This window comes from Hypanus sabinus, chromosome 7 (genome assembly GCF_030144855.1).
Source record: "Hypanus sabinus isolate sHypSab1 chromosome 7, sHypSab1.hap1, whole genome shotgun sequence".
Taxonomy (NCBI): domain Eukaryota; kingdom Metazoa; phylum Chordata; class Chondrichthyes; order Myliobatiformes; family Dasyatidae; genus Hypanus; species Hypanus sabinus.
This window is the reverse complement of record NC_082712.1, coordinates 146,838,550-146,864,704: the sequence shown is the minus strand read 5'-3', so window position 1 is coordinate 146,864,704 and position 26,155 is coordinate 146,838,550. Positions and strand designations below refer to the sequence as shown.

At 38.1% G+C, this 26,155-nt stretch overlaps 1 protein-coding gene across 1 annotated transcript in view; it reads right to left on the bottom strand.

Moving 5' to 3' along the window:
* LOC132397309 (serine/threonine-protein kinase BRSK2) overlaps nucleotides 1-26,155 on the bottom strand; it is a 967,719-nt gene that overhangs the window by 636,907 nt on the left and 304,657 nt on the right. Inside the window, exon 2 of the mRNA XM_059975930.1 lies at nucleotides 20,816-20,910. Coding sequence (XP_059831913.1) covers nucleotides 20,816-20,910 — 95 coding nt within the window. The remainder of the gene's footprint in view (nucleotides 1-20,815; nucleotides 20,911-26,155) is intronic.

The following is a 26,155-nucleotide window of genomic DNA, read 5'->3' as shown; positions in this document are numbered from 1 at the left end:
GAGCCAGGACCAGCTTCTCTAGGGTTTTCATGATGTGTGAGGTCAGGGCCACTGGACAGTAGCCATTCAAGACTTTTTGTTTGCCCTTCTTGGGTACTGGAATCACCCGTGATGTTTTGCACGTAGTGGGGACCCTTTCCAAGCTGAGACTCAGAATGAAAATGCTCTGGAGAAGTCCACACTCCTTCAGGATCTTGGGGTTCACACCATCCGGTCCCAATGCTTTGCCGTGTCTGAGTTTCCCCAGAGCCCTTCACAGCTGCCCAGAAGGTGAGTCCATGATGACTTTGGGGGGGGGTTGGTGGACGGTGGGGGCTGGAGGAGGTGATGATCAGGCCGATAGCGGTTGGTATGTGGAGGTGTGGGTGGTAGGTGCAGGGAAAGGAAGGGATGTAGACTGTGTGTTGTTCATCCACATGTTGAACTGGAGGGGAGGGTGGGGAGGAGGGGAAACATTGGGGCTGACTGAACACTGTGTGCTGAGGGGTGGGGGGGGGTATGAACAGGAAGGTCGACTGTCAAACCTATTGAAGAATTAGTTTAACTTATTAGCCCATTCACGGCTGCATTCCGAGACTCTACTGCTAGTCTCTGTTGCATTTACATACTAATGAATGGTCAAATGTGAATGAATGAATGAAAAGCAAGAAAAAAGCAGACCCTGAAGTACGAGAACTGACATCTTGGAAAAAAAATGACCTCAATTAATCGTATGAGAGCTTTGTAGTCTCAGAGCCTCAGCAGTTAGTGCTGCTGCTTCACAATTCCAACAGCTCAGTCTCAATTTTGCCTCTCAAAGCTATTTCTGTGGCATTTGCAGGTTCTTCTCTCAATGGCATAGGTCTTCCTGATATTCTTCTCGCATGTCAAAGACGCATTAGTTTATATGTTAAATAGACACTGCAAGATACTATTTAAGTGGATGGCAGGAGAAGTGGGGAAGGGATGCAAGGCGGAGGGTTGATGAGGATATTTCCTTGCTATATGACTTTCTCATATATAACATCAAAGCTTAAAATAACCATGAGACACAATGGCTAAAATTGTAATGCAAACGAGAGGAAAACATTCTCATGTTAGTGAGGTTACTTCAGCTTCCAATCTCATTCCCTGTGTTTTGTGCAAGTTAATTTACCTGTGTTCTCCCTAGGCCAGTCCATCATTGCTACGAGGCAAGGGAACGAAACATTATACTGAGTGGGAATGTCATCACATCAGCCATTACTGTCTGGTTTGGTGCAGCCCTCTCTCACAGTATGCAAAAACTGTCACATCAGCGGAAAAGATCATTGGCAGCAATCTGCCATCACTACAAAACTTGTATGCACTCAGGACAAAGCCATGGGCAGGAAAAATCATTGCAGACACCAAGCACCCAGCAAACTGACTTACCCAAAAGCTCAATTCTGGAAAGTGCTATAGGGCCATTAAAATCAGAAATTCACACCATCTTAAAAGTTTCTTCTCCCAGTCATACACAAGGAGAAGTGTGTGCTTAATTTATAGTAACAGTCTTTACAATGCTTTTCAAGGGTCACATCCAAGGATCAAGTGACACACGTCAATTGCTTATTCATTTCTGACCTGCTGAGTTCCGCCAACATTTTGTGTGTGCTGTTCAAAGACCAAGCATCAACTTTATGTACCATAAAGCATCCATACGAACAAGATTTCTCACATTTGGCTGGGCCAGAAGCCGTCTTCCCCTAGACAAACACATGCGGGCCGAACCTGAGTGTTACATATGTCTGGCCTATTAGGAAATTGCTGTGGTGTGTTGGTCAGTGTGTGACATGCAACTGAAAATAATATTCTAGTTGGGAGCTCCCACCCCCTCTGTCTATTACCCCCATCACTGCACTGTACTGTAGACACTTTAAACCACTTTTTACATTGTCAATACTTGTCGGTATTTAATTTTGCACATTTTCTTCCATATCTGACTTTTAACCACTAATTTTATTGGCTTTTTATATATAATTCTTAATTTCTATATGATTATTTATAACTGTTGAATGTGGTTTCTTTTGTGGTGCCCTGACTGAACCAAAATTTAATTGACCTACATGTTCAAACTTGGAAGGAACTTCAAAACAGGTTGCACATAGTGGGTCTGTCATCTATAAGGAAGTTGAGTTCTTTGCTTGGTACAACGTTTGTTAAAATGGATTAGAGACAAAGGCCAATTGGAAAGGAACGTTCCAAAGTGCTTCCACAAGAAGAGCTGGGATCAGATCAAAGACTTGTATATTCTGTGTTAGATAAATGCAAGTGATTTAAATAATTATCTTTAAAGTGTAGTGAAAAGCATAACTTCATTTCAACCTATCAGGGATGGGTCAGCAAGAGAACTAAGAATCTTTATTGATTCATTTTATACATCAGTATTGAATGCTATTTAATTCCAAGTTATTTCACTGACCTGGCTATTGCCCGAGGCTTTTTACACCCCACTCCTTTTCTCAAACCTGTCACACCAAAGAAATTTCCTCATATATGTAAATGCATATGGTGAATAAAGTTGAATTTTGATCTTTGAAGTTGACTCTCGGAAGGCAATGTATAGAGTGGTACTATAAATGAAGCACATACATCTTCTTGTGTATGCAAGCCACGACAATGGAGGACTCAATTATTTAGAGCAAACCCTAGTCTTCTTTCACTTCGGGGACCTGGATCAAGTCTGGAAGGCCAATTAACTGTACATCCATGCCGTGTGTGAGAGAGCTGCAGGTTCTGTACCACTGCATATCAGAATGCAGGTGTCTGGTAGCGTTGACTAAACACTCTGGCAATTAGAGAGGAGAATTCCAGATCAGCATGAAGCTGCTGACACGTGTCATGTGTTCGTTATGATGGAGAAACTACTGTTGATGGCCATCATTACTTTGCTAGCCTGACAGTAATTTAGGGACACTCAGATACAGAATTTACAGAAACTGGCAAAAGATGCTGTCAGTCATGTTGCCATCCATCACAGATAGCTCAGTTTTCTTCCTTCTCCAACAGAATCAAAAGAAATCACTTCAATTTGTATGTCTTTACTCCATTCAAGAACTAATCTCACTTTAAGATATCCTGAAAATCTTGTACCACGTACATGATCTAAATGAGATTTTAATGGAATATCATGCATTATTAAGCAGCAGCCTTTCTCTAAAATAAATTATATCTATTGCAAGATCCTCACATAAATATTTTAAAATTATAATGGATTTTAAAAAGTGTATTTATGTCACCTCAGCTGCTCCCCTAATGATCTAATCTTCATTTAGCATGCTGCAAATGCTTTAAAATCAATTAAAATTTTGTTTCTTTTTTCTTCTTGTTCTTAAGTCTGTGAGAACTCTTCAATGGTTCTCTTTGTGCAAATACTTTGAAAACTTCACAGGTACTGGATGTCAGAGGTCTCTTTGAACTGACAACTGACTAGAGCAGCCATGAGGTGGTGTTCTTGCCACAAGGATCACTAATTTGTTGCTGCCAGGTGCCTTTGAGGTCACGGTGAACACTGTCAATTCACCACCAGCCATGAACTCTAGGTCATTGTCATGACGAAATAAAGATGGAACACCATATCAACTTAGATGAGATATGGCTGCCTGTCTCAAATTAGACATAGCGACCACAAAGTAATTGTTTTAATTGGTGGTTAAGTAATATGCTAAGTACTAAATTTTGTCTAACTCATTGTAGAAATCATAAAGTAAATTTATTATCAAAGTACAGAAATGACATCATATGCAATACTGAGATTCTTTTTCTCATGGCAGCATTCACAGTAAATACAAGAAACACAATATAATCAATGAAAAACTACACTTAACAGGATGGACAATCAACCAAAAACAAAATGGAAAAAAATAAGAATGAATGAATGAGCAGATAGATAGATAGAAAAATAAATAAATAGATAAATTAAATAAGTAAGCGAGCAAGCAATAAATATCAAGAACGTGAGATGAGGACTCCTTGAAAGTGAGTCTACAGGTTGTGGGAACAGTTCAGTGATGGGGCTGAGGGGTCATAACTGTCCCTGAACCTGTAGGTGTGAGTCCTGAGGCTCCAGCACCTCAGGTTCTGATTGCAACAGAGAGAAGAGAACATGGCCTGGATGGTGGGGGACCTGGATGATGGACCCTGCTTTCTTGTGATAGTGCTCCATATGGATGTGCTCAGTGATGGGGAGGGCTTTGCCTATCACAAACTGGGCCATATACACTACTCTTCATAGGCTCTTCCATTCAAAGGCATTGGTGTTTCCCTACCAGATCGTGATACAACCAGTCAATATACTCTGCACCACACATCTACTGAAGTTTGTCAAAGTTTTAGATGACATGCTGAATCTTTGCAAAATTCTAAGGAAGTAGAGGCACTGCTTTGTTTTATTTATAATGGCATTACGTGTTGGGCCCAGGACAGATCCTCTGAAATTACAGCACTGAAAACTTTAAAGTTGCTGACCTTCTCCACCTCCGATGCCCTGATAATAATTGGCTCATGGACCTCCGGTTTCCCCCTCCTGAAGTCAGTAATCAGTTTTTGTCTTGCTGACACTGAGTAAGAGGTTGTTGTTGAGGCACCACTCAGCCAGACGTTCAGTCTCACTCCTATATGCTGATTTATCACCACTTTTGATTTGGCCTATGACAGTAGTGTTGCTAGCAAACTTAAAAATGTTATTGGAGCTGTGATTAGCCTCAGAATCAGAAGTGTAAAGTGAGTAGAGCAGGGGGCTAACCACACAGCCTTGTGGTGCACCTGTGCTGATGGAGATTGTGGAGATGTTTTTACTAATCTGTACTGCTGCAGTTTGCAAGTCAGGAAATCGAGGGTTCAATTGCACAAGATGGTATTGAGGCCAAGGTCTTGAAGGTTATTGATTAATTTTGAGGGGATATTATCATTGAATGCTGAACTGTAGCCAATGAAGAGCATCCTGATGGATGAATCTTCACTGTCCATGTGTTCCAGGGATTCCAATAGCATTTGATGTTAACCTTTTGTGCCGGTAGGCAAACTGGAGTGGATCCAAGTCGCTTCTCAGGAAGAAATTAATATCTTTCAATACCAACCTCTCAAAGCACTTCATAACAGTGGTCTTAAGTGCTACTGTACGATAGTTGTTGACAGAGATTACCACATTCTTCTTGGACATCGGTATAACTGAAGCCTGCTTGAAGTAGGCAGATGCTTCAGACTGCCAAAGTGAAAGATTAAAGATATCAGTGAATATTTCAGCCGGTTGATCAGTATGCATCTTTAGTACTTGGCCAGTTTCCCCAACTGGGCTGGATGCTCTCCTGGCAAAAAAAGGTTTAATCAAAAACATTCTGCACAATAAGATCCTGAAGAAGGGTCTCAGCCCAAAACATCAAATAGTTATTCTTTTCCATAGATGCTGCCTGATCTCCTGAGTTCCTCCAGTGTTTTGTGTGTTGCCAAACAATAAATTTTCTTTAGGGAAAATAATCTCAATAAGGAATTTCATTTAAATAAAGTAATATTTGCAAATCAGTAAACTGCGTATTTTAACCTAAAGCACCATTTTACCCCCTTACATTAAGAACAGAAAATCAAGTTTCATTCCAACAAATTATAAATTGTTTCTAAAGTACCAGTGTCTGAAAACTAGTCTTTTTCTCTACAAAGTATACCCAACCATTGACCTTTTAAAATAGTTCCTTTGGTTCCACTAAGTTCACAATAGAAGTACGCTGTCTTTAGTTTATATCAAGAAATCTATAAGGTTGGTGCATTTGGTGCATCAATAAGAGTTTGCTCATGGAGCTTTGAAGTTGGTCAAAGTGTGTTTATAACTAACAGCTTCTCAACTTGCCTCACAGAGCCACAATTGAACATGGATATCATTAGCATATGAGGTCAACAGTGTGCTTTAACAGGCTAATAAACTGTGGTTTATAAGTTGACTCATATAATCAGCACAGGAGAGATTTAAGAGAAATCTAACACAAACTGTAAGTAGAAAGATGCCTAACCAGTTCATGTGGTTGGAAGGATCATTTTGATCAACAATTTTTAAAAAAATTGAAGGGATATCCAAAACACAAGCCACATCTAACCACTTTGTTTAACAAAAGCAGTGAATCAGTGAGTGCTGGAAGAGCTCAGATTGAAAAGCATCAGCAGAGAGAAAAATAGAGACAATGGTCCTGGTCACAGACCCTTAACCAGCTCTGCAAAGGACATGTAAACAAGCAACTTGTAGAGAGTGGAACGAATGAAGAGAACAGAGGAAATGTCTGAAGTTGCAGACTACGGTTATCAAGGTAACATTTTAAAATAAAGACATTTGGAACAAACAGATACAGAAACAATTTGAAGCAGAACATATAAAATCAAATGTTAACAGGATTGTCTCCATTCATAGATATCTCAACAGATCTTCTCTTTACAACTTCAGCTTCATTGTCTCCCAAAATATGCATAGCTTACTTCTACCGTTTCCTCCTCAAGATCTTTACGATTAGTAGACTGAATTTTACGTCCTGTTCTAACATTCACATGTTCAATTTCTGATTTCCTCCTTCTTTGACATTTCTATCCCAGGCAATAGATCAGTCAGGAATCCTACATAAACCCAGACTCATGCAACTATTTCAACTGCATCTTTTCCCATCTACCCATGATGCAAGGATATTATTCTATTCTTCCAGACTGTCAATCTCTAATGTATTTGTTCTGATAATGAAACCTTCCATACCAGTCCTTTAAGATATATTCAGTTTTCTCTAACCATGGCTTTTTCTCTATCAAACTCAACAGACCTCTGAACTACATCTCCTGAGATTACTCAACTTGCACAGCCAGCATTCTCTGTTGTTGTTTCAAAAGCTTTATTTAACAGATGTTTTGATTTGATATGTGCCAATTATCACTGATAACCACTTCCAGAGCAGTCTATTTTTTAATGGCCTAGAGAGGTTATATTTTGTTGACCACATCATCTCACATTGCCTTAATGACACTAACAAAAACCATCACAGGCAATGCCGAAGTGGCTCAGATCCAACAAACTGTCAATAACAGCACGGATGTGTACACAGAGGACACTTTATCAGATACCTCCAATGTTTGTTCATAGTCTACTGCTGTTGTAGGCCATCCACTTCAAGTTTCAATGTGTAGTACATTCAGAGATCTCTTCTGTACACCACTGTTGCAACACATTGTTATTTGAGTTGGTGTCAACCTTCCTGTCAACTTGAAGCAGCTTGGCCATTTTACACTGACTGCTCTCATTCTACAGTTTTTGCCCACAGAATTGCTGCCATCAGATGTTTTCTGGTTTTTTGCACCATTCTCTATAAAATCTCGAGACTGTGTGAAAATCCCAGGAGATCAGCAGTTGCTGAGATATTCAAATCACCCCATCTGGCACCAACAATCATTGCAAGGTCAAAGTCACTCAGATCACATTTCTTCCCTATTCTGATGTTTGATCTGATCAACAAATAAACCTCTTGACCAAGTCTGCATGGGTCTATGCTTAGAGTTGATGGCATGTGATTGGTCGATCAGGTACTTGTATGAAGGAACACATGGTCAAATGTACCTAAAAAAGTGGCTACTGAGTGTATCCTCTTCCCCAATTCATCTGAAGATAAAATGAGGAAGGCATTCATTTCCCACTTATAAACACACGAGATTTTGCAGGTGCGGCAATTCCAGAGCGATTGGAGGAATTCAGTCGGTCAGTCAGCATCTATGGAGGGGGATAAAATGGTTGATGTTTCATGCTGAGACACTTCATCAGGACTGGAAAGGGAGAAGAAGCCAAAATAAGGTGGGGGAGGGGATGGGGTACAAGCTGGTAAGTGACAGATGATGGTAGGTGATGGTTAAGGTAGGTGTGTGGAAGAGGGGGGAATGAAAGGAGAACATGGATTGCGATTCCAAATGAGAAGGTGGTCATATCACATTAATGTGGTCCAGGTCACTAATTTGTCTCACTATGTAACCTGCCAAAATCTACCCAGGGGTAAAAATCAAAGTCCTGGTTGTTTTTGTTCATAAACAGACTGCAAGATAAAAGCTTCGTGAGTATTATGTTACTACTGCAGATTCAGTTGCTGTTGATAAGTGAGCCCAGGCTCCCTACACCAAATACAAATTCAGTATTTCAGATCACTCCTAATCACTATTCAATGAAAACTATTCAAAAAGATATGAAAAGGCTATATAACCACAATATTGTACATTGAAAGATAAGCACTTGAATAAGAAAAATATAGTCTATTGATTTGGATTTAAGCGCCTTAGCAGATGAGGGAAAGACTGAAAGGGAGAATAACAAATGGCTGATCATAATTGAAGAAAACAGTTACCGCTCATGAGTTGTCATGAAATTCAGATCAAAATCCAAGACTCAAAGCCCACTTTATGCATCAGAGATACATTCAGAGGATGCCAATATTTTCACTTTTTTAACATATGCAAACAAATTAAATATGAATATTCCAACAACTACTTAAATAAGTCAGAAAGTGGTCTTTATGCTCATCTCCCCAGGACTCACAGTTCCCAGTTTTTCACACATCAAATACCTCAATCAATAAAGCTACTGCCAGGGGCAAACATTTGTGGATTAAAAACAAAATGATTTCCACAATGTTTCTGGGAAGAAGTTTGGTTATAGGTAGGTTCATATCTAATTGCTGCACTTCCTACTTGTCATACACTATTACTGTTTAAAGACTACCAGACCCAAGCTCTAGAAAGGGAAATATTAAAAAAATACGGAACTATTTGTTATTAAGAGACACGCATGGCAAAGATATTTGTACTTTAGGTCTTGACTGCATCCTCCTGCTTGAATGGAGATTCAAGACAATAGGGAAGATAATTTGTATTAAACTGGTTTATTTTGCTGTATTTGGTTTACATACAAGACATTTTATTTTGAAGGCTCACTAGTGCCTCTACTTCCTCACAAATCAAAAGATATTTGGTAAGTTTCCTTTGACCTTCAGCAACTTTGATCAATGTACTATAGAAAGCATCCTATTTAGATTCATTAAGGCTTGGAATGGAATCCTCTGTCCGTGACCACAAAAACCTGCAGACAGTTGTCAATGCAGCTCAGCAAAACAGCCTCCTCTCCACGGACACGGTCTACACATGTTGCTGCCTCAGTAAAGCAGCCAACATAATCAAAGATCCCACCCCTCACAGACATTCTCTCTTCTACTCTTTCTCCATGCCCCTCCCCCTCCAATTGGGCAAAAATATACAAATATCTGAGAGCACGCACCACCAGGCTCAGGGACAGCTTCTATCCCATTGTTATACAACAATTGAATAGCTCTCTAGTACAATAAAATGGACTTTTAACCTCACAAACCCTCCCCATTATGATCTTTACCCTCATTGTCTACCTGCACTGCACTTTCTCCATCACTGTAACACTTATTTAACATTTAATTACCTTAGTGTACTATACCGTAATTAAATAACTTGTACAGACAGCAAGCAAGACAAGTTTTTTTTCCATTATATCTCAATACACGTGACAAAAATAATTTGAGGCAGTTCAGTTAAGGTTGATTCCTGAGATAAAGAACTTGTCTTGTGAAAAATTGAAACAAGATTGATATGAATTTAGAACTATGACAGGACAATGGTTTCTATCATCAAACAATCTTTATTCATCAAACAACGTACAGGCAGTAGAGGAGTAAAGATGGAGCTGGTGTTGGCAACAAACATCTGGAAATGCATTCTTGAAAACGCTTAATGTTTCATATGTTTAACTCTACAGCTAAATAATTTGCCTGATCTATTTCCATTTATTTAAAGTTACCAAACTCAAGTCGTACACAGTTTTCAGTTTCTTCTATTTTCATCTAAATGAAACATGGTAACTGTTGATTATTTCAGTGCTGTCTAAATTAAGTCTAGAAACTACAAGTGAATGACTGTAATTGACATTTGCACATCAAGTCAAAGTCTATTCCTTATAATTCACAGCAGACAGCTACTATACCATGGGGTATCTGTCCATGGTACCAGAACATCTCTGCACTGTTCTGTGACCTTACCCACTGAGCTAATCATTTTTCTTAATACCTTGGTTGACACAGACAAGCATGATCAGTTACATTGTGCAAGTCAGGCATGATATTTGACACACTGTCACAGCATCAATGCCCAGCTATTCATAATGCACTAATGATCAGGAATGCTAGGTATACCCATCTCTTCATCAGTTCTTTTCCGTGTGCCTGTGGTTATTGACACAGGTAACTACAGCGAGAAGCACAGTACCAAAGAAAGGTCACTGGAGCTTGTCAAGAAGCAAGCTGCTTCCCCTAGTAGCAGAAGCAAGAATATGATACATGGATGAAAATAGCATGAGAAAAAATATATAGCTAACTGACAGAAGTAAGAACAGGCAAACTAATCCTTGAAAACTGTAGAGTGAAATGAGGCAAAGGGCTTTTTCTCAATGTAGCCATGGAGCTCCATCACTTCATAGAAATAAAGTTTTGTTGTCCAAATTATAAAGTGCATTACATGAGTAATTATGAATTAGGCAAACGTTTACAAAGGAGAACTGAATACCACATGCCACCACTGTTCAAAAATTCCATGATCATTCAGAAGTTAAATAAATACACTTTACAGCAATGTCACAGAGCAGTGCAGAGATATTCTGGTACATTGGTCATTTTGCCTAACTGTTTGAAGCTTCAGCATGGGATTTCTTCAAATTATCAGACTGAATACTGTTCCACGTGCCAGCAAGCAGTCCATTTTTGCAAAAGTAATAGACTCTTATATTCCTCTGCTACTACCACCTAATTCAATATTCTAAAAATGATGTTGTCTCCTGAAGCTCAGCTGAGATCAAACGAAGTTCAGAGCAATTGTGACTGAACCTAAGAAATTAAGAAAATGCTGTAGTCCCTCCTCAATACTGCTATGTAACAGTCATTTCTTTAATATTTTAGAAGATCTCATTTATATGAAGGGAGTAATATTTTTTCCTCAAGTACAACACTTCTCAGCAGCTTTGTTAAAGTTCAAAGTAAAATTTATTATCAGAATACCTACATGTTACCACATAAAACTCTGAGATTCTTTTTTCTGTAGGCATACTCAACAAAAATATAGAATAGTAACTGTAAACATGATCAATGAAAGAGCAAGAGCATAGAAGAAAATAAACTGTGCAAATGCAAATATAAATAAATAACAATAAGTAACAAGATAAAGAGTCCTTGAAGTGAGATCATTGGTTCTGGGAACATCTCAATAGATGACTGTAGTTATCCTCTTTTATTCAAGAGCATATCCATTTACCTTTTGGTTTAAAAAGTTTGATCACACAGTTTCTGATAAATGGTAGAGTCAGCACAATGCAGAATTTGCAACATTGATGAAAAATAGCAGCAACAACTGCTATTAAATTCATCTGCTGCGATTTATATCACTTTTGATATGTTTGAGAAAATAGGTTGAAAAAGGATCTCGTGCTTTCCCAGCATATATGATGAATAAACTCTTCTCATGCTTCCAGCCAGGTACAGGTATTGATATTAACAACATTTCAATGCCAAACTCTGCCATCTTCAACAGGGATGATGCCTGGGCGTGTCTAGTCTGCTGGTATTTATACCTCCATTGTCCATCCCTCCTGATTGGTTGGTCCTCATCCAATCAAGTTTCCACTGTCCCGCCTTGTTTACAATCAAATTTCATTTCTTATTTAGAGCGAGACCTTTAATTTTGTTAAAATTCTTCTCCTCTAGTTTTATTTCAATTGCTTCCTTCACAAGGAGGTCCCAAAAGTCATTGGCATGGCACAGTAGTCTTGTGCCATCGAAGTCAGTCCTATAGCCATTGCGAATGCAATATTCTGCTACTGAGGATTTCCCTGGGTAACCCAAACAGATACACCTCTGTATTCCTTGATGTGGGTTTCCACTGTGCATCCCAACTAGCCAATTATACTTTGCTTCTCATCCACAGGGAATCCTGTAAATGCCAGGTTAAAGTTACGTTGTATCTTCTTAACCAAATTGATTTCAGAGAAAGAAATTAATATAAGAACAGAAAAGAAAAGATGAATTAGAACAAATTAATTAAATGTTACATCAAATTCAGAAGAGATATAAAGAGAGGCAAAGCACAACTGAATGAAGATAAAAAGAAAACAATTGAGAGGATAAAGAGAAAAATACTTTAAAAATCAATTTTAATTATCACTTGAATGAGATTACATAGTTTACTTTCTATGCAGTGGTAGATGATTAACAAATATTAACAATTATGACTTCGCTAAAGAAGCATTAAGTCCATACACAAGAGCAAAGCAGTGTCATTGTTTAATGCTTTTCCTTATTTGTGCATTTTTACCTTGAACTATTTATCTAACTTCCTTTTGAAAGCGACCAATACATAGAACAGTACAGCAGAAAAATGGGCCATTTAGCACACAATGTTTTGTTAAATTAATTAAGTTAATGGCATCATAGCCCTTCCACTTGTACTATGATCCATATCCTTCTATTCTCTTCATTTCCATGAGATTAACTATCTCCATCACTATTCTCTATAAATAAACTCTCCCACACTTATCCTTTGAACATTACCCTTCTTATCTCAAATGCATGCCTTCTACTATTAAACATTTTGGCCCTAGGATACTGACAGACTATCTATGTCTTAAGCTCATAATACATGGGTATTTCTTTCTGGCCAATACTGACTTGTTGATTTGCCAGTATAGCATGTGGTATTCAAATACACCAAAGTTTTTTTTCCAGCAAATTCTGGCTCAGATGCTTTGAAATGTGACTTCCTGCCATATTTATTCCTTTTTGATCTTTAGAACCATAGAACATTAAAGCACAGAAACAGGCCTTTTGGCCCTTCTTGGCTGTGTCAAACCATTTTTCTGCCTAGTCCCACTGACCTGCACCTGGGCCATATCCCTCCAAACCCCTCTCATCCATATACCTGTCCAAGTTTTTCTTAAATGTCAAAAGTGAGCCCGCATTCACCACTTCATCTTTAACAATTAAAGCTGCCACATCTCAAGAAGTGAACAAGTAACCTGTGCTGCCATTGCCTTGATCAACTCACAGTCCAGACCACTTAAAGATTATGCACAGTCTTTTAGTCTTGTCCCAGATTCCTCACTGCTCATAGCATAAGTGCACCTTAAAACTGAAGTGCAGAGGATTTTTCAAATCAACTCTCAACACATAACAGTTACTGATTTGGATTGCATCAGGATCAGAGCAGAGTAGACTTGCAGCTATACTGTTAAGCTGTTAAACCAGTATCCAGGCCACTGAGAGAACCTCTGCCTCATTATTGTTGGGTCTCCATTCCTCAAAGTTAGCCCTGAACATGCTATAGCATCATAAATAAATATTGCTCATAATACAGAACAGATCAAACCTTAATACAGAGTGCTTATTAATTTGCTGAAGAGCAAGGTGCCAAGCTGTTACTACAGACAGTGGACACCTACCTACAGATGTGCAGCTGGATGGTATTCATTTTAAATTACCCACAGGCACGTGATTGAAAAATTAACAATTGTTGCTTCGTCTCTCCCTTTAATATATAAAAACGCTCTAGTGTACAACATTGTGCGTAGTGCACTGTCCAGACTCCAAAGCGACCAGGTAATCTTGAAAGAGGAATGTGTTTGTATTGCTATCAAGCTGACACCATCTGGCATTATAGTGACAAAACGTTTTCCACCGAGTTTCACAGCAAGAAGACCACTAGAATTTGATTAGGTTTATGGTAAAACTGCCATAATTAAACTACTTGTCTAATAGCAGACACCGTGATTAATAAAATCCACAGGAATAACAAAACTGCTCTGCTTGTCAATAAACCCTCCTACTATTAAATATCCTGGGGTATTTTGGTAGCAGTATTCTTTAAAAGGACATTCCAATAAAGGAATTACAGCTCTGAAAATACCAGAGCTACATATCACTGCTCAAAATTGAAATTTTTCAAAAACTATTTTCCATTATTGCTTCTTTTTTTTTTTGTCAGAGCTATTCTTGCACTCACTCTATTTGCCTCAAGCAGTGTGAGACACAATCACCTGTATCCTGTAACACCAAATCAATGTGTGGTTGAGTTTACCAAAAGGATATTGCACTGTAGAGTAAAAGTTCCCCAAGGTACAGAACACCACATAACTGAGGCTTATTAGCTTACTGATAACTAGAGTGGAATAATCAGTAAGATGGCCAAATCCAAGTGATTGAGGTTCATTTGATATCCAGGAATACATGGTACTCAGAAAGTAAAGAAAGTCAGGAGCTGATACAGCCATATATCTAAAGGACAACTAGAAGCTGAGTTAAATTGAGCTGGAAGATAACACAAAGAAAGAAAATTGATTTAAGTTTCTACTTTACTAAAGGGCTATTGGATAAATCATAGGAAAATACAGCATACAGTGAAGCCATTCAGCTAAAAGGGACCTGTCTTTCAAAAGGCAATACCCATCATTCTATTCCCAGTTCTTACCCATATCAATGCATTTTTTGCCTTTCAGTATCTTTCCAATTTTTGTTTGAATATTACTGCTGAATCTATGGCACCACTCCATGAAGCATTAAATTCCAAACACTATTTATTCATATCATTGAAAAAAAAATTGCTTCTGGTTCTTTTCTCAGCAAACTTAAACTTATGAAAATAAAACAAAATGCAGATGCTGGAAGTCTGAAGTAAAAACTAGAAAGCTGGAAATACTCAAGAGATCAGTCAGCATACGAAGAAAGAAGAAGAATTAATATTTCAGGTCATAGACCCTTCAACGATCTTGTCTGACCTGCTTAATATTTCAAGCATTTTCTGTTTTTAGAGTTGCGGTCTCTTTTATTTATATCTTTTTGTTCCAACTCACTCTCTGTGAAATGCTCCTTCCTGATTGTGCCTTTGAGACCTAGTGATTCCTAGACAATCAAACACTAAACCACATTCATATTTATTGCATGCTCCAAAAGAAAGAAGAAATGGTGCATATTCCAGTATTTGGGCTGGCACTGTGTTCAGAATAAAATTTATATTTTCTGCTGAATATAAGAAATATCCCAATAAAAGTTGAGATTCCAAACTTGCAATGCTGGTGCCTAAGGTTGACTTTTCATTTTCCTGCTGACAACAGCAGTGTGACAAATTCCGAACAGTAATTTACTTGGCAGTTGTATATGCTCAGCATAAAATTTACATCTTTCTCCTTAAAATACTCTGCCCGCAAGCATATTGTGCCTTATTGAATTTTACAGAATTCTACAGATGCTACCTTGCCTCAAAGAGCACACAAGATAATGCCAACCAAGAAGTAAGGATCTACCCACTGTTGACTGCAAGCATATAAAAGCAGGACAGAAGGATTAACACTCAGGCATCTGCTGGAATGTATGGCAAGGCAGTTTTGAAAAGGCTGGGCTGTACTTCTGCTGGGTTAATAGTTCCAGAGACTCAATAGACCTTGAACATCTGTAAATTTAATCCAACTCAGGACCAGTTAGTTATAAAATTTTCAAACAGTTTCAAATTCTGGTTCTGTCAGGATATAACATGGGCACCTAAAATTCCTTTCCCTTAAGCCACACCCATCTCCATGGCAGCAACATCACACTTGCATTATATAGGTATTTCAAGAAAATTCAAATATGTTGCTGTCACATGAAATATGTGAAATGTGCACAAAGCCAAATACGAACTGCATTGGGAAGGGTAAGAATGAAAGATATATTATTAAATTGCTGGCTCACAATGGTCAGCTTAAAATAATATTCTTTGAAGTACAGCAAAAGATATGCACATTCTTTCACTTAATCCTCTTAATCTACATGTCTGTTGCAAATTCCACTTTAATCATTCAGATATGTCAAAAAACAAAGTGAATCAACTGTAAAACGTTATAAGTGACATTGCTGAACAACCAAACCAACACTGATTGCATTAAAATACCTATTAGTGGTTCCTGTGGTTCTTTATTAAATGGTATTTTCTACTTATTGTTTCTTTTTCATTATTAACTGAAGCTGAATAAACCCTTGCAGAAGTTCAGTCATTAAGCAAGAAATTTTCAATTATTCTGCCATTTTCATCAGAAATTTTAAAGAAAAATCCCAGTCATCTACGTAGGAGGGAAAAATTCTAATCAGTGGATTTGTAGGGGTAAATTGATACAATCATAGAATGGCAACTACATAGGAGACCACACATCCACAATGGCTCTCTGCCAGAACAACTCAACTTTCTCCATTACCTCCACAAATCTGCCACTGTATTCTTAGTCAGTTCTCTCGCGAAGGTCGTACTGGAACTTGCCTCCACCATATCTACAAGCAGTGCAAACCAGAGAAAATCTGCAGATGCTGGAAATCCGGAGCAACACCCACAAGATGCTGCCTGTGGAACTCAGCAGGTCAAGCAGCATCTATGGAAAAGTGTAAACAGTCGACGTTTCAGGCCGAGACCCTTCATCAGGACTATCGGCCCAAAACATCGTTTACTCTTTTTCCATAGCTGCTGCCTAACCTGCTGAGCTCCCCCAGCACTGTGTGAGTTACAAGCAGTGCATTCCAGATTCCAACCACAATGTACAAAACACATAGCTTCTTATGGTGCTCTTAATTGTCCTGTACCTCTCGTCCTCAACCTTTCCACCAGTTGGAATGGCCTTCTTCTATCCTCGATCCGGACCCTTAACTTTACATACTTGTATCAACTCTCCCCTCAACATCTTGTTCCAAATTAAATGGTCACAGCATTTCTAAACACAAAAGATTCTGCAGATGCTGGAAGTCCAGAGCAAGATGCACAAAATGCAGCACTTTTGCAACATCCAGCATTTCTAACCTACCTTGTAAGTCACCAGTGGACTTTTTCAAATTCCTACATATCAATCCTATAAGGCGACAACCAGAATGGAGCACAACACTTGAAATTTACTTATTTATTTAGGGATACAGCCTTATTTATTTAGGGATTCCGGCCCAGTGAGCCTGTGCCTCATAATTACACCCATGTGACCAATTGACCTACTATCCTGTAGATCTTTAGAATGCAGGAATGTCAGAACACCTGAAGGAAACCCACGCAGCCACGGGGAAAACGTACAAGTTTCTTACAGATGGCGGCAGATTTGAACCCGCGTCACTGGTGCTGTAATAGCATTGTGCCAATTGCTAAGATCCTGTGACACTCCAAATAAGTAAATATCATTATAATAAATGAAGCTGCACCATTCTATAATAAAGGCTCAGCTTAATATCCTACTTTTATACTTTGTTCCTCTACCACTAAAATTGAAAAATGCATTATCAATGTTTTCCTCTACCTATCCTGCCATATTCAATAATTTGTGCACATACTGTATGCCTCCAGGAACCTCTGCTCCTACACAACCTTTAGACCAGTATCCATGATTCTATACTGATTTTCTTCATTCTTCCCTAAAAAAGTGTTGAACACTTTTTGTGTAGTTTATTCTAATAATGTTCTCTGTGCTTATTTCGGTAATAAAATTTTCAAATATACAAAAGCATTGAATTTTTGCATCTATATCCATTTCTCTCTTTGGACATTCTGCATGCTATTACAAATAGAACAGTTTAGTAGAGGTTGCCTGGAAAAGAGTAGTATTGGGAAAAGTAGATTAATGTGTTTTTTAAAGCAGCTCTGGGGTAGTTGCAGCTTTACCAACACTGTTGTTCAGTGTTTGAAAAGAATTGGGGCCAAGCTCATGAACTCTTGACAAGATTGTAGCAGGAATTAAAGAAGATGGGAACACTGCATTAAAATTGATGATAGTAGCCAAAGAAAACTGATAATGAGAAGGCACTTTAGATTTATTAAATAACAGTCTTCAAAAAAATCAGTAGACTGAACCAATAAAAGATATAAGATATTGAAAAGAATAAATGGAACAGCTTGCACTGATACATCATATCTGAAGTAGAAAAGCATTCCAAAATATTTCATGATAACTCAATAATGGACTATAAATTCAATGGGAGTTAAAACCGAGTCTGAGATAAATCTTAATAAGGGTCTTAATGGAGGAAGAGCAGTGAAATGGTTTAAGACATATACACACACCGATACCAATAGTATTGTGAAATGAAGTGCGTATATAAATGCTTCTTTGATTTTATGCTGCAGATGCAGTATATCTCAATCAGTATTTTTTCAATCATGCACCTCTTGTGCATTTTCCCCCATTCTTGCCTTAGCAAAGTCTGTAAATATAATTGCAGTATAAGGTGTTCTAGCTTTATGTGACTGAGTGTCTCTGCATAAACCCACAAATGAACAAACTATTAAAGAATTCTTTGTAAGTGACAAAGAAGATTAGACCCTTTCTTTCTCTTTAGGCACTTGACTTAGTCAGGTACCATAAACATTTGGGTAAGTGCTATTACGTGATAGATTCCATGCAAGGATAAACAAATATTAAACCTAGTACTTTCTCATTTTAATGTATCCAAAGTATATTCAAATGAGGTGGCTTAAAATGTGGACTAAACCAAGCCACGGTATGATTTTAGCTTTCAGTCCATAACTATCAAAAATTACATTCTTTAATGAAAAGGATGCAAAATGAAATGCTAGTTATTTGATGTGTAAATATCAAATTTCAGTGTTGTGCAATTGTAAACATGCATACCAAGGAGTGAAAAGTGATAACAATCAATTTGGAGTCTTTTCTCAATCATCCAAAATTTGATCATTAACCTCCTGACAAGAGTTACATTTGTGTACCTGATGCAATGTGAAGAACATCATATACAGCTCCTAAAGAAGCACTGGAGGAAAAATTAGACCGCTTTGTCCTGGAAGCAGCCAATTAAGTCTTTAGATTTGAGTGAAGTGGTGCTAGATTTGAGCCCCATTCATTTCCATTTTAACCTTAATAATTAGTTAGATATAGCTCAGCCCCCAACACTAGTTCCCATCACCACTAATTTCTCTCATTCTAATGGTGCAATTGCCCCAGACTCCTCTCATCCCCAGTCCAAGGATTCCCAATCCTTTCCACATGCCTGACCGCTGATCATTCATATCCATCTTCCATTTATTTACCTTTCCCCAACTAGCCCCTGTCCTGATCCTTCTACACCATCCAATCTGCCACACTCTCACCAGGCCTGGCTCCATATTACTCTCTCCATCAATTTTCCCCTGCTCTCAACTAGCAAAATGCTTCAAACCCATCTTCCATCTTTGAGCCTCATGTACTTGTCAGTCTGCCAGGACTCCAAATTCCCCCACCCATCACCCGCAATCAACTCAAGACTGGCCACTTCCACACACTGCTCACGCCTCCCAGTGGAGACGTGGATCTTCACTTCCACCTGACCACCTGCCTGATCCTCTGCCCTAATCAGCCCTATGGCCCTAACGGCAAGCTGGAATTTCTCTGCAAGTATTCCTTCACAATATCTCAATATATACAATTCAATACAGCTGTGAATACTAATTGTGAAAGTTATTTCAACCTCAATGTGCATTTTTTGAAAATTAAATCACTATTACTCTGTACTGCTGCTAAAAGGGCATAACCTTTTAACTGTGTATAGTAAGCAATAAATTAATAATTATTTGGCCTGAAAGCCTGTATGTGTAATTTTTCAGCAACAGCACAAGGAACCGTAATATATTACTGGAATATAAACCATGGAATGCCTCTTGGGGGAGGCGGCAGAAAATGGGATGAGAGCAAATGGCTGCAATAAGAGAGTTAGCACCATTACAGGTGTGATAGGGCAAGTGGCTTCCTTCTCTGAGTGTAAAGGGATTATACGGTAGTATCAGCCACATGATAAGCCTAACATCCAGATCAATTATTATCATAATCAATTAGACCATACTTGCTCCATTACTGCAAACTATCTCATGCTGCTGATGAAGTCTAAATAATGTTAATTTGAAACTTCAGTTCCTTTGCTGCTCAGTTATTCCTGCAGAATTGCTTCTAAAGAGCATCAGCTTTTTATTTCTTGCTCGCTGTGAAACATGACAAGAGAAATTCGCCGAAGGTTCATGGACAGATCATTCATTTGTCACACAGCATAGCTAAAACTCTGATATAGTCCTGTTCTATATACAATATTTGCTCCCCAGAGATGGGGGTCCAAACAGTGCAGATTAATAAAGGTTTGTATCAAGATTCTATTGGCAAAACTTCTTAAAGAGTATCTAAGCTCACCTGATTTAATTGGATCCTTAGAGTTTCCTCACAACAGTCTGCAATAAACAGTCTGCAATAATTTCCACTTGGACTTTAATTTCACAAGTTTTGTGTCAGCCCATTTATCATTAAAATAAACCTCTCACATGCTTTCTCTCAGCCATAAATCCATCATCATGCACATGTTAAGGTGTGAAAAGTAATTGATGTGAATTTTTTCCCTCAGCTCCTTTCTGCAAATATTTTGCCCTGTGTAAATGTCCCAGTGCAAGTACAAGTAGAGAACAGAAGGCATTGCAAGAACAGTAAACATAAGGAAGTAAATGCAAAACTTGGTGCCAACTAAACCCCCAAAGCACTTCATAATCAAACTTGGTCCAATGCAAAGCAATCACATAGTAGAAGTCTACAGTGTGTTATTTCTCAACAAGACTAATGCAGCATTTGTTTCCATTGTGTCTCTGATAATTATCAGTGATTAATATTCAGGTAAAGGATAGATTATAACTCTATTTGTTTTATATAATGAATGAAATTAATTTTGTTAGCAGTAGTGTTAAAGTGGAGAAATTTATTGGAAGCCTCCCAATAGGCCATTACCTTCATTAGCACAGACTCACTGAGCTTCTCTCTGTTGACGATCTTTATTGCAACCTTTTGACATGTTACACAGTGGACTCCAAGCTTCACCAATCCTGTTGTAAGGAAAATATAAGAAAAAGAACCAATTACGAACCAGAAGCTTTTCAATATCAGCTGCTTTTAAGCTTAGCAGCAATAAATATTTATCATTATAAAATTATTACTAACTGCATAATTAAAAGAAATCTTAATCCCAAACGGTTCAGAGTTACTGCAATTGCCACTGCAAATAGAGTTTACAGGATTGTAATATTACTGGGGAAAAAGCTGGCAAGGCATTAAAAGCTGATATCCCACAATACATGGATAAAAACATCCATTTGTGTACACTGACTAGAAAGCAGAGAATATCTGCTGAAATAGACGGAGATCAGATTTTCAGCACAATGTTCATCACACAATCATTTTAGTAACTCTCCAGCTCTCTGAAGAGGAATTTTTCCTGTGAAGCTATCATTTCAAGTGAGTTATCTAAAAATAGCAAAAGGAGCTAACAGTGTTTGATTATGCTTCCCTTTACAAGCTGATGTTTATTCTTTATCTATCAACCATCAGCTAACTAGTGGAGAATTAGTATTATTAGAATTTGTGCTGGAAACTCAAAACTGGAGTCTTTTTCACTTCTCAAGGAATTGTCAAAGCCTAGCACAATTATTGGTCTGGTTGGTAGCATTACCAATGTTTTGTTTTAGAAAGTTTAGATTGTTACACATAATCTGCCGATTTATGTTGTTTAAATTCAATACAGTTAAAAGAATAGCTATCTGTGGTCTGTAATCAAGGAAGAAACAGCGAATTATTCAAAATACTTGATGTAATCTAATGAGGTCAACATGTCTCTATGAAAGATAAATCACGTTTGACAAATTTGCTACAGTTCTTCGAGAATGCAACAAACAGAGTTGATGGAGACAAATCCTTAGATGTAAATGTATACAGATTTTCAGAAAACAATTGACACAATGCCAAATCCAAGACTGGTGCTGAAGAGACCATGATATGAGTCTTTAAATCACATAGAAAATAGGGAGATGGATTCAATGGGTCTTTTTCAGGCTGGAAGAATGGACCCAGTGAAGTACCTTAAAGATTGGTTATTGGAGGTTACATTTTACATCGATGATCTAGTGGAGATGGAAGAATGTAAAGTCTTCAATTTTACCGGTGACACCAAAAGAGTTGGGAGTTCATGTTGCAATATTGGGGCTCTACAACTGAATGCAGATACATTGAGTGAGCAGGTGCAAAACTGGCAAAGAGAGATCACTTGGAAAATGCATAATTATACACATTAGTAAGAGGAATCTAAAGGAATCTCTATCTAAATGGAGAAAGATTTCAGGTGATCTTGTGCATGAATTGCTAATAGATGTCAGGCAGGTACAGTAAGTGGTTAGGAAGACAGTTGACATTTTGGCCTAAAATGCAAAAGGATTAGATTTTAGAAATAGATAAGTATTAATAAACTGTACAGCTTACTAGTGAGGCCACATCTGGACAACTGAGCTTTGCTTACCTTATTTAAGAAAGGATATATTAACTTTGGAGACAGTCCAATTAGGCTAATACCCCAAATGTGAGAGATATCCTATCACAAGCATCTGAAGAAATTAGATCTATACAACTTGAAGTTCAGAAAATAGAGGAATGATTTCATTGAAACATACAAAACGTCTTTGTGGAGCATGACAGGAGGTTGGGAGATACTTACTCTGGGGGAGAATTAGAAACAAGGGAGTTTAATTAGAAGATTAGGGGATAGTCATTTAAAACTGAGTAATGTAGATAGTTTTCACAAACGGTGATGTATCACTGGAATTCTCTGTCACAGAAGTTACTGAGCATAGATTATTTGTGGTACTTTAAGAGCAAGTAGATTATTTTTTGAAAGATCTAGTAATTAAAGGGTATGGGAACTGGCACAGAAGAGATGAGTCTGTAGCAGATTATACTAAGTGGCAGGGTAGACCTAATAAACCATAACCCTTTCCTGCTTTGATTTCATGTTCTTCATGTGATCTCATAAACATGAGGCAGTCTTATTAAGTCAACACTGTGAAATGTGGGAGGACATTGTAACATTGCTTCACGAGACAGAGGGACTAGTTTAGGGACAAAGTCCAAACAGAATGTTCATATATAATGAGCTCATGAGGCAATTTCTTCACTGAGAGGATGCTGAATTTTAGAATTTTCTAGGGATTGACCAATGCTCAGTCATTGAGTATATTTGAAGCTGTCATCCATAATTTTTGAACACTAAGGTAATCAAGGGATATACAATTAGACAGAAAACTGGAGTTCAAGAAAGAGACCAGGTAGTATTCATTGAATATTTATATTGAATGGCTACCATATGGTATATCAGGAATCCAAACATGGCAATATCTTTGCTCTTTTCAGTCTTATTTTCTACAGATCGTTAGAAAAGTTGCAATGTAGTTCTAGCATAAGTGACATCATTTTCTTTTGAGCTGATTGCAGCATTACCAAATTACGTTAGCTTTATGCTTAACATTATTACTTGAAAAGATTCAAAATCATTTCTACAACTACCAAGATAAGTCAGCTAAAGTTAGCTGCCACTTATTTCCTAAAGCGTAATCCCATGGCTGCAAAATTCTTCGCTTCAACATAAGGCCTCCTAAGATATTACAGAAATTATAGATATTATAGAAATGTACATCTCTTATTTAGTTCTGCTGCACTGAAAAATATCTGCTTATGAGAATTTCTTTTAAAATGAAGCTGGGGCACATTATGTCAAAATTGCAAGCTTAATTCTGCTGAGGAGCTTCATTTTTTTTTAAAATCTTGCTGACACCTGTACTAATTCTGAACAACAAAATGACTTTTCCAATAGGCATGTAAGGAACATCCCCACTAATCAGCAGTGTAACAGCTCTACATTTTCTGAGGTAACACGGTATCTTACTAATATCTTATGGTAAAGAAAAAATGGTCAAGAGCTGGCAGCACTTCATTTCTTCTTCTTTCCTACAAGCTTACATACAAGGATAAGTCATTGAGTCCCACAGGAAATTTCCACAGATGTCCTGCCCCAGGATTGGTGCAGAAACCGGCACAAACCATGGCACGATTTCCGTACAAGTGCAATCTCCCTTTGCTGAATTGGAACACAAATAAACAAAAGGCTTAAGTATCAAGAGGCTGAAAATGGTGAAACAAATCTGCTAGTTGAGGAAATGTTCCATCTGTTACGGCTCCACTGCCAGGGGTAAAGGTCTTTGATCATCAGCTCTATCACAGACTCTGAGAGTCTGCCTTGGTTGGGACTTCACAAGCAATGTGAGCATTTCTTGTTATTTGCTACATCCTAGATTACACATACTTTACCAAAAGCACTTTTCATTCTTTGCAGGGGGGGCAAGAATCATGTTGAAGTACTTTTGGAAACATTTTATAGTCAGGCTGTGGATTTGAGTACTAATCTGATGCAATTAGAATCTACTGCATAGTTTTTATCTCCTCAAATGAACCTGCAAAGCTTGGTGTGGAGGACACTGGAGTATAAGAAAGATTTATCTTGGTATTGAGATGCATATTTTGCAATATAAAATATGAGTTTATGTTGGAAGCTCATACATGTGGCAAGTTAACATCATTCTGTGACTGAAGCGAGTACAACAGATATTTTCCACAAACTAAAGAAGCCGAGCACAACCTACACAGAAAAGCAGGACAAAAAAGCAAACACGCCCAAGAATCAAGTGCACTTGCTGCATTGAGGCACCTTGCGGAGTACATTATCATTTCGAGACTGTATCCCAAGCTCAAACGGGTTTGCTCCGTGAGTTACCAGACCCACAAGGTCAGTGGGACACTTATGGCTTCAGTGAACAGCAATCACTTTGCCCACTGAGTTCAACAAGACAAGTTAAAAATTGATTGACAGTTCATAAGGTGAATCAGGGTCAAATCAGGAAGATTGTAAGGACTAAACTGAGAAAAATTGGTGACAGGAAGCACAAACAAAAGCTATTTTTTGAACTAAAATTGTTATATCTGGAATAATTCTTCTCTAAACTAGATGGTTAAATCTCTAAGTATGCAACTTGACAAAAGAAGTTATTGTTCCCTGATGACTGATATCCTTTCAGAGTTGAGCATCAGCCCAAACTTCCTGCAATGACTTCATTCTAAGTTCAATGTACACCACTAACAAGTGAAGGCCAAGGGTAAAACAGATGAAAGTCCAGTGATTTTGGCCATTTTTACAGCCTTCAGAAATCTTCTCTTCCCACTGAATTCACTGCCCTATTAGCATACAAATAAAGGCATATATTGTGATCTCACTATTATGGCACTCTTACTTTATTTATGGATCAGATTAACCTAGACTTTCAGTATAACAAAGCAGTAGGCTATCAAAGGGCAATGTTAGCAGTGGACTCTACAGATAAACTGAGTCCAGCACAGGCTTGTCCATAATGACGGAAAAGTGACAGACACAGCCCAGTCCATCTCAGGCAAAGCCCTCCAGAACACTGAACACATTTGTCTCAACAACACAGTATCCATCATCAAACACTCCCCACCAGCCAGGCCTTGACCTCTTCTCATCACTACCATTGTGCATGAGGTACAGACTCCTCTGGACCAACAGCAGCAGCTTCAGGAACAGCTATTACCCTACAACCACACACTCCTAAACCGGTGTGGGTAACTTCAGTCAGCACTACTCTGAACTGATTCAACAACCTATAAACCAACTTCCAATGACTCTTCACAACATATTCTCAGATTAGTGTTGGACTTGCACAGTTAATCTTCTTTTGCATTTTGGCTGTTCATCGGTCTTTGTTTATCATAAATTCTATTGCATTTCATTCTTTCCCCTGAAAGTGCCTGCAAGAAAATGAATCTCAAGGTGTTATATCATAACATATACAAGATTCGATAATGATTTACTTTGAACCTAGCACCCTCACGCTGCTGTGGAACAGGAAAGAAGCTAGCATTATGCTGAAGGTTGTTTCTTAGTTTAGAGTTCGTGTCTCGTGATGAGCAAGATAAAAGCCAATTCAAAGTAGCAGTTGGACAATCTCATAGCAATGTTTCTGACTACCCTATGACAGGTAAGAAATTGAAATAGAGCAATTCCGCAAGACTTAACACAGAGCGCAGAGAAGTAAGAGAGATGATTCTCTGGACAGTATGCAAAAATGGATTCACAAATTGACTGATATTTGGTGCAGAATTTGGACATGGCCCACTCTTCCAAAATAGAAATCATTGCTGTTCCACTGACAAATTACTGCAACACTAATTACAAGC